General features: G+C 47.7%; 1 protein-coding gene across 1 annotated transcript; it reads left to right on the top strand.

Moving 5' to 3' along the window:
- Positions 1–1,347: 1,347 nt before the first annotated feature.
- Positions 1,348–1,672, top strand: SLN (sarcolipin). Its single transcript, XM_049778602.1, has one exon. The coding sequence runs from the start codon at positions 1,371–1,373 to the stop codon at positions 1,464–1,466; it is 96 nt and encodes a 31-aa protein (XP_049634559.1). The 5' UTR covers positions 1,348–1,370; the 3' UTR covers positions 1,467–1,672.
- The last annotated feature ends 8,279 nt before the right edge of the window (positions 1,673–9,951 follow it).

The raw sequence follows: 9,951 nt of genomic DNA, 5'->3' as shown, positions 1-9,951 counted from the left end.
CCCACAACACTGCTGCCATCTTTCATTTCTGGGGTCTGCGTGCATAGAACACCATTTCTGCTTAGCTCTTAGGTGGGGAGACTGAGGCTGGGGAATTGAGTTCCTTGTGCACCGGCCGTGTTGTGGGGAAACAAGTGCTACTCCCCGAAGTGTTTACAATTCGGGCACATCCCACCCTGACTCAAAATAGCCAGCAATGGCCTTGCTAGCACAGAAGCGCCCTCGGGGCTAGTGTTACTGTTTACACTGCAGGTTGCTGTGTACGGGATCTTGGCTGCCTCCCATGGGCCTGGTGCCAAGCAGCTGTTGAAAGTATTTCATGCTTTCACCAGGGATGAAAGACTAGATGAAGACTAGAGCAGCTGAAACCTGAGAAACTGTGCTCCCCACTTCTGTGTGGAATCCGGGGCCAGGACAATACTGCAACCTTTTTTTTTTTTTTTTCTTCTATTCAGGTGACCTTGCTGGCTTACTTTAACTTAGCAAAGCAAAGCCCTTTCCTCCTTGCCCTGTCCTGTCCCATCTCCACTCCCCCAGACACATATTAGAGAGAGGAAAATACATCTGTGTATCTTATCAAAAGAATCAATATAAGGGGCTGGAGAGATAGCATGGAGGTAGGGTGTTTACCTTGCATGCAGAAGAATGGTAGTTTGAATCCCGGCATCCCAAGTAGTCCCCCGAGCCTGCCAGGAGCGATTTCTGAGTGTAGAGCCAGGAGTAACCCCTGAGCGCTGCTGGGTGTGACCCCAAAACCAAAAAAATAATCAATGTGACTGTCACAGAGGCATGATGTTGATCATTCTAGAGAAGTCTCAGGGGACAGGGAGAGAGGAACAGAGCTTGGAGCAGGGGTGAAGGGCCTGGATGTGTGTGTGTGTGTGTGTGTGTGTGTGTGTGTGTGTGTGTGTGTTCGTGTGTGGAGAAAGGCCTGAGGATTCATACATGTGACTGTGGGGATGAGTGAGTTCAAGGACTGAAGGGAGGCTGGAAGCCTGAGCCAGGATTTGGCAAGGCCCAGTGCTTTGAAGTATAGCTCTCTGGCTCACAGAGGCCTTCTCCCCACCGTCAATTCCTTTTCCCTGGGAATCCCATGCTCACTGCACTCCCTCAACAGGACCCATCTGTGGGGGTCCTCTGAAGGCCACAGTCCGAGTTCACTGCAGGTACAGATATTGGAGGTCTGGACCTCAGTATAGAACAGGGGGCTCAGCGCAGAATGTAGTCTCTCTTTTCTTCTTTCAGAGAATCACCCCTTAAACCCATATTTTCTGTGTTTTCTCTGCACTTTCTGTCAGCAGGCAGGAGCTCTCCGGTGCTCTTGTGTTCAGAGGTCAGCCAGTCATCATCACCCCTCCTGACCCAGCGAGATGGAGCGATCAACCCGAGAGCTGTTTCTCAACTTCACCGTGGTCCTCATCACGGTCCTCCTCATGTGGCTTCTTGTGAGATCCTACCAGTACTGAGAAGCCATGCTGTGCCCCGGCTGCCTGTCCCCCACCCTTTTCCCTCACGAATCCCTTATCTGAGGGGCCCGCAAGGCTTTGTGACCTCCTGAGGTGTCACCTAGGCTGACCACTGAGCACCTGACCCCCCAACTCTCACCGCAGCTGTGTGTGGAACATCAGGGCCTGGTTTTGTGCTGATGTAGAGCCCCAGTCTCCTCCTCGTCTGTTGCCCACAGTTCCTCAGCCTCGCTTTCCTCAGAATTTCAAAACCAGCACAGCCATGGGAGGGGGCACTGTCAGCCCCATAGGGAGAGGGAATAAAGCTATTCTCCCACCCAGAACACATCGGCCTTTCTTTTTGAGCTTCTGTCGGTGACATTGTGTTTGGTTGGTCCTTGGATCCAAGTAACAAATGCATCCTGGTCTTAGCCTTTGGGCTCAGCCAAGATGCTCCAACAGTAGGAATTTGAATCTAGCCCACGACGAGCTTGCCTTTCACACTGATGCATGCTTCTCTATTCCCCAAAGTCCCCTCCACACTCGTTTTCAAGTAAGGGGAGAATTGCCTGTCTTCGAAGTTTGTGGGGGGAGCTGAAATGCCTACTAGTTTCTTTGTGTTTTATCTCTGCAATCCATAAGAAGTGGGTATTGGACCTCACAATGTCTCCAGGTTTGTTTTAGTAGAAATATTAAAAATTATTTACCAAGGAACCACTAGAACCTGGTCCTACCCCAAGCTGAGCACCCTCTACCCCTTCCCCAGTGGGTCTGTGTTTTCTGGCACAAGGTCATTAACAATTACAGGTGGAACAGAAAGATCAAAAACAAAGCCCAGGATGGTGTGTGGCTGCCAAGACAGGAAGTGGGTTTCTCTTTCTTCGGAGGTGCTCAGAGGCTACTGCTCAATGTGAACCTCCAAAGATTCAATCTGTCAGACCCTGTGTGCTGGGGGCTCTCCAAGGTTGCACCTGGGGATGGTTGTGGAACTTCTGGGTGTCAGAAATTGAGTCCTTTCCACTCTCTACTTGTCCAGAAACAGACACTTTTGGTTTTTGGGGCCACACCTGGCCGTGCTCAGGGATCATTTTCTGATGTATATCACCTCTGAGGGGTTCAGGACACTCCACTGCTCTCCCCATTTCCCTACCAACCTCGTGGGTGGTCAGCCTCCTCCCCTCAGCCCTCTATGAACTCTCTCTTTATGTATGATCTTTCCTGGGACCCCCGATACTTACTTCCTCCCTGCCTCCCCATAACCACATGGTTCCCCCAATGCAAACTCACCTGTGCCAAATAACCCAGCATCCTACATGTTTGCAGTGGTGCCGACTCACTGGCCTGGGCCAGCCTAGACCTTTTTCTCTTGCATTAATATGCCTCTCAGAGCCTGCATGCAACCTTCACATGTGGGGAATTACTCATCGTCTCAAGAAATCAGATAAATCAGCAAACAAGTGAACTGTGTTCTTGGGAGATCAAGGTAGGGCAGGGGAGAGCCAGGATCTGTTGCTCAGAACACCACAAGCTCTTTTTGGAGGGCTCAGGGGCCTCCTCCACAGTGCTGGGGATGGAGACTGGGTCCTGCCATACCAGCCAGGCACAAACAGCTTCATTCGGCGCTTTGATCTCTATCCAACGGACAGCCGGGCCCTGATGAGAGAGAAACAGGCTGTTGATGGAGGAGAGGCAGGAAGGTCAGGGAAGTGGGTGTTGGGGGATGGAAGGTATCTTGCCCTGTGCAAGGCAAAGCAAACACCCCACTCTGGGACACTCTGTATCACTCTGGAACATTTCATTTTTACCTGATGATTTATTTTAAACATTTGGGGTATATCTCATTAGGACTATTGGCCATCAGCTTCTTCCCCTAGGCTGCCCCACAGCAGACTTTTTATAGGTTTAGAAATTCTTCTTTTCCTTGGTACCTTGTTGGGTAAGGTCATAAGAGCAATTATTATTTACTCCTGGGAAGTTATCTTCAATAATTTGTTTTTTAGGCATGCCCATGGAGGCTGTGGGTTCCTGCTGGGAGTGGGGGCCCATGTGGTATCAGGGTACTCCTGTTTTTGAGCGGTGCCCCAGACTTCAGCCAGTCCTCTCTTCTCTGGCCCTTGTGATGAATGTGTTTATTACAGCTGACATTATGCGGTTTTAGCTTAAGTCTCTCAGCTTTATTCCCAGAAGCCTCCTTTAGCTCCGAATTCTGCTTTCCGGCAGGCCCAATCTACCATCTGAATAGCATCTGTTGTATAACAACATCACTGTTTGGCCAGACAGACTTTTATTTGTACTAAGCTTGTACCCATATCACTTATGTGCAATCATTTCTGCTCAGCCCAGTGGAACCAGGGGGCAGGGACCCAGAGGAAGGGGGGAAGTTCTGGAAGTTTCTGGCACGGTCATGAGCAAACCCAATTTCTCTGAAATGTGAGGCCATTGAAACAGCTTTCCCAAAGGCAGTTTGCTGCTCTCTGAAATATTTATGGGACTTCTTTAGATCACCCTCCATAACTTCCCCACTCTCTCACCATCCTGAACAGTTTGACAATGTTTACAAGTGACTCATCGAAGCCCAGTGTGCAGAGCTTATTTTTGAGCTCCTCTAGAGAGCAGTACTTGGAAAGTCTCCCCTTCCCTTTCCCTTTGTCTGCCTCTGACAACCTCCCAAAAGACCACGAGTGAAAAGTGTTCTCAGGAGATAGAGAGAAAGGACAACAGGGAGGCATTTGCCTTGCACGTGGCTGATCTGGGTTTTATCTTCAGCACTCCATATAGTTTCCTGAGCCTCACCAAGAGTGATCTTTTACTACAGATCTGGGTAGAAAGGCTATACTTGGGATCAAAGCCCCAGAAGCCAGAGGTCCCTACGGCCATCCCTCCCCAATGTCACACTGGGACCCATTTATGTGGCAGAGGTCACTGATTAGCCAAACTGGTAAGGGTGGAATTCACATCTAAAATTTTTGGTTGGTTTTTGGGCTAAACCTGGCAGTGCTCAGGGGTTATACCTCAGCTTTGGCTTTAGGACTCACTCCTGCCAATGCTCAGGGATGCCTGGGATGGAATCTGAGTTAGATACATGCAAGGAAAGTGCCTCTTCCTCCTCCCGCTATCTAGTTTATGAGGCCATATTTAATGTGTAATTTATGTCCCTTCCTGTCCCCCACTCCCACCCAGTGGTACTCATGGGTTATTCCTAGCTCTATGCTTAGGGCTCACTCCCTTATGGTACTGGAGATTCAATATGGAGGTTGGGGCTCAAACCTGGGTTGGCTGCATCCAAGGCAAGTGTTTTAAGATAAGTATCATTTATCTTGTGGCAAGAAAGTTTCAGTGTGGTTGAAATGTTAGAGGTGGCAAGGACTAAATAGGTCCCGTGACCTTTGAGTGGTCCTCCCTGGATCCCTGGATTGTTTCCCAGAGGATGAACTTTCCAACTCTGAGATGCTAAAACCAGCTGCTTACAGAGAGTTTCCCTACTCTCAAGGAACAGGATTGAAACATGAGTCACTGCACCAAGGTCTTGGCTCCCAAACCTTCCTAGTGACATAGGATCTGAGTCCCCATCAGGAGCCAGAGGCCTTCTTACTGCTTTGCATCCTCACGGGAGAGGCGCTGGGCAGAGTGAAAAGGCCCAGCAGCTGGAAGGAGCATTAGTCCTGACTCAGCCACTTAGGGCTGTTTGATCTAGGAAGAAGACATTCCCCGAGCCAATTTTCTGGTCTAAAAATGAAGGCAACAGGGGCCTGAGTGATAGTACAGCAAGAAGGGCATTTGCTTTGCACGTAGCTGACCCAGGTTTGATCCCTGGTATCCCATAAGGTCCCTCGAGCCTGCCACGAGTGATTCCTGAGTGCAGAGTCAGGAATAAACCCCTGACCACTGCCGGGTGTGACTCCTCAAAGCAAAACAAATAAAAAATGTTACCTGCTCTAAATGACAGAGGAAAAAGGAAAAATGACATGCAGAAAATATGCAGCTATAGTAGAATTTAGTAAATTCCTTTTTTTTTTTTTTTTTTTTTTTTTAGGGGGAGTGGTAGACCAATATGTGGAAGTGCTTAGAGTCTATTCCTGGCTCTGTGTTCAGGGGTCACTCTAAGAGGTGCCTGAGATTCAACTCAGGCTTCCTGTCTGTAGTGCATATGGTCTAGTTGACGGGGCAACTTTGCAGAGACACATCCCGGCTTCAAAGGATGACTTTTTGGTTGAATCTATCACTAGGAACAAGCATCTTTTCCTAGAACATTCATGTTTGGGGACTAAATGCTTCTCCAGTACCACACACTGATCTGGGGACATGTTGGGAGTTCATGGACACAAATAAGAATAAGAGGCTAATTTTTGTCTTCTTATTTAAATGTTGCTCACTCCCCACTTCCCTCCCTTTGCTTCTCATTTCCTTTTCCTTGCTGTTTTTTATTTTCTGCTCGCCCCAGCCCCGTATTTTTTTTAAATTTTACTTTAAAATTTTTTATTTTGCCACAACTGGCAGCAGTGGTTACTCCTGACTCTGCACTCAGAAATCACTCTGGCAGGCTCCGGGAACCATATGGGATGCCAAAGATTGAACCGGGTTGGTCCCAGGTCATCTGTATGCAAGGCTCTACCCACTATGCTATCTCTCTGGTTTCGTCTTGCTAAATAGCTGCACATACCCCACATCTGGCTGGGGTATCCACAATTGCTGGCCAGTAGCTGTATGACAGACCTGGTGCTTCCAGGTAAGTTGCACCTTATTCATGAGTGCTCATGGGCAAGTGCTCTTAGTGGAGGCACTCAGGCTCTGGTGCTCTCACACTTGCATACTAGGAGCCACACTTCTTTTAGTCATGGCGTTCAGTGGGTCTGGCATGCCCCCGGGTTGGGGGGAGGTTGGTCAGATCTCGTGGTACTCAGGGATGACTCCTGGTTCTATGCTCAGAGTTCATGTCTGGCAGGTTCGGGGGATGCTACGTAACATTATTTCCTCCCCATAGTCTAGGGTCAGTCTTGGCATTCTCACTTTCAAACACTATTCCCTCATCCAACTTTGTTTGTTTGCTTTTGGGTCACACCCGGCAGCACTCAGGGATTCCTTCTAGCTCTATGCTCAGAAATCGCTCCTGGCAGACTCGGGGGACCATATGGGATGCTGGGATTCAAACCACCGTCCTTCTGCATGTAAGGCAAATGCCTTACATCCATGCTATCTCTCTGGCTTCAGCTTTTCTTTATATTACCTGTATATAAGTGATATCCTGTGTTTGTGTTTGTCCTTCTGGCATACTTTATTTAGCCTATTATCTTCTAGTTCCATCTATATTGAGCAAATTGCATGACTTTATCCTTCCTTAAAGCTGTATAGTTTTCTTTTGTGTATATGTACCACATCTTCATAATCCACTTATCTATTGTTGGACACCTAGGTTGACCATGTCTTTGCGGCTGTGTTAATTAATAATGTTGTGCCTTTTTCCCCCTCTTTTTTGTTTGTGTTTTGGCCACACTCAGCAGTGCTCAAGGGTTACTCCTGGCTCTGCTCTCAGAAGTCACTTCTGGCAGGCTCAGGGGATCATATGGAATGCCAGGGGTTGAACCTGGGTCTGTCCCAGGTTGGCAGCATGCAAGGCAAATGCCTTTACAACTGTACTATCGCTCCGGCCCCAGAATAGGTCACTTCTGATGCTGTAAATTGAAAAAAAATATTTGAAGTAAGATAGTAGTTTTTTTTTTTTTAAATTTAAACTTATTTAGAAAGATGTGAGGGGAGAGAAAAAGAGAAGTCCATGTGTGAGAGAGCATGAGCAAATATTGAGGCAAGTCAGTAAGATGTGTGTTCCAGGGAGAGAACATAGGCTGGAAGAGAAAACTGTACATTTTTAAAATTTTTAAATTTTATTTTTTGTCTTTATTTAAATATCATGATTACAAACATGACTGTAGTTGGGTTTAAATGACTGTTTTTGTGTTCTGGAAATAAACATGCCTAGAATTTGAAATTGCTGGCAGCTCAATTCTGAGTTTACTGAGAATTCTCTCTCTCTTTTTTTTTTTTTTTTGTTTTTGTTTTTGGGCCACACCCGGCGGTGCTCAGGGGTGACTCCTGGCTGTCTGTTCAGAAATAGCTCCTGGCAGGCACGGGGGACCATATGGGACACCGGGATTCGAACCAACCACCTTTGGTCCTGGATCGGCTGCTTGCAAGGCAAACACCGCTGTGCTATCTCTCCGGGCCCAGAGAATTCTCTATGCTGTTTTTTCTAAAGGTTGAACCAGGCAATATCCTTACAGCTGTGGAGGATCGTTCCTCTTTCACCACTAACATGCCCCTGACAACAGATTGGTGAAATTCCGAGTATGGGTTTCTCTTTAGGAACTGTTGTCATACCCTCCCAGATGTGAGAAACACACAGCAGAGGGCGCTCGAGTACAATGCAAGCACTCCAGGGCCAATGGCCAATGCTGTTTCCCATAAGTGTCAATACTGGGATTATGTGTACTTCCCATATATGTGTCATGTATGCTGCCCAGCACTGGGTCCTTCAGGGACTTGCACACAAAGTGATCTTGATACTTATCACTCAAAGAAAACGCAGACATAATCAAGGAGGGGATGAAAGGTTAGGCTAACCAAGAATAACAGCAGCTAATTCTTCACCTTAGGTTTTGCCTTTATCACTTTAAAATATTTATCATGTTAGATAATGTTCTTAAGACTAGAACTATCCTAGGAGAAGTGTCTGAATGAGCAATGAGAGTGTAGGGGAAGAGATAAGACTTCAATCTTATCTTCAGAGAGCACTGAGAAAGAAAGAAGAATGTGACACTATTTATTTACTTGTTGCTTTTACTCCAGGATGCATTGATTGAGTGCAGATAGTAGCTTGATGTCTGGTTTCAATACATATCTCATGGGGCCAGAGAGATAGGAAAGTGGGGAAGGCACTTGCCTTGCACACAACAACCTGGATTCGATCTCCTGCATCCCATATGGTCCCCTGAGCACCATCAGGAGTAATTCCTGTGTGCAGGTTCAGAAATAACCCCTGAGCTCCACTGGGTATGCCCTCCACACCAAAACCCCAAATCTAGATAAATGAGCCAGTTTTGAACTCATGGATCTTGAAGCCCGAATAGATTGTCCAGGGTTTAGGGCAGAGCCACAGACCTCAGTGTGAGTCAGTCTTATACTGTTGAGGGAGGTGGGGGGGGTGGAGAAGAGAGGGAGAAGTAAAGGAGAAGTGAGAGAGAAGCGAGAGAAGAGAGAAAGAGAGGAACAGGAGAAACAGGAGGAGGTTGGTCGGCAGGCATGGTTCATGAGCACAGAGCCAGAAGTACGCCTGAGCACTGTCGGGCGTGACCCCAAATAAATGTGTGTGTAGTCAGGAGGGTGTGTGTAGGGATGTTTCTAATTGCACTCCTGAGGTCACCACAACTGCAACTAGCAACAGACCAGAGGCCAAGAGACTCTCAGTGTCTGGGAGAGATGAAGCCCTCTAGCCTGGAGCTGCTTCACAGGAAAAGGCAGCAAGTCACTAGGCAGGAGACATTTATTTCTGGCAGGGGCCACTCTGGCTGTGCTCAGGAGCTATTCCTGGGGGGCTCTGAGGGACCACATGGTGGCGGGGACGGATTCTGTCCCTCCTTGCATACTAAGCCTGCACCCTAGCTCTGTTCTGCTTCTTGCGGACCAGAGACCAGAGACATTTTTTCCCCATAATAATAACAAAAATGATGAAGGGAAAGTGGATACTCAGAGATGGCACTTCAGAGAGTTTCTTTCCACAGCATGAACCAAGATGGGCTTCAATCAGAGTGAACCAGTGTGTCGGAAAACCTGGCAGAAATTCGCTTGTCTTTATATTTTCACCATTTGGCAGGAACATCAGCAAACTCAGGATGCACCAGGGACACACACACACACCATCCAATTATTTTTTTTAATAGGCCTGAAACCTCTCCTTTTTCACACCCGACTTTCGCTCTGAGGGGGCAAATCTAATAATACCCACAGCAATGGAGCTGGCAGTTTGTTCATGTGAAATCCAACAGAAGAAATGACCCAGGGAGCAGAGGCAAAAAGAGCTGGTGGTGTTAAGTGCCACATGCCATCGAGGTGGGCCCAGGACATGGGCTCAGCGTGGCAGGGAAGAGAAGATTCATTTGAGGGATGGGAAGGGCCATCCTGCCTATGGGAAAGGTTCTGCCCTGGGCAGTGGCTGCAGTGGGTGAAAAGAAAGGAGGGTGGTGGCGGAGGAAGGGAATTGCAGACAGCCGAAGGGGTAACAGACTCGAAGGAAGTTCCAAACTCAAAGGTGGGTTTTGTTTTTCCTGGAAGCCCTGTGAAGCCTCAGGAGGAGAGAGATGAAAGAGAAAGATGCTTCTCCTGACATGCTAATTTACACCTGGTGACATGAGTGACAGTGATTTCTGTCTTCTACTCTGCCTGCCTTTGACAATTCTACCCCCACACATATTTGCATATTCCGAAGCAAAAATATTTAAATAAATTCCACTCTCCA

The sequence above is a fragment of the Suncus etruscus genome, chromosome 8 (genome assembly GCF_024139225.1).
Source record: "Suncus etruscus isolate mSunEtr1 chromosome 8, mSunEtr1.pri.cur, whole genome shotgun sequence".
Lineage (NCBI taxonomy): Eukaryota > Metazoa > Chordata > Mammalia > Eulipotyphla > Soricidae > Suncus > Suncus etruscus.
The sequence above is the reverse complement of the archived record's forward strand: the minus strand, read 5'-3'. Positions and strand labels throughout refer to the sequence as shown.

Bases quoted from the DNA above. Each gene is read 5' to 3' on its own strand.
- SLN (XM_049778602.1), top strand. From the start codon at position 1,371: ATGGAGCGATCAACCCGAGAGCTGTTTCTCAACTTCACCGTGGTCCTC.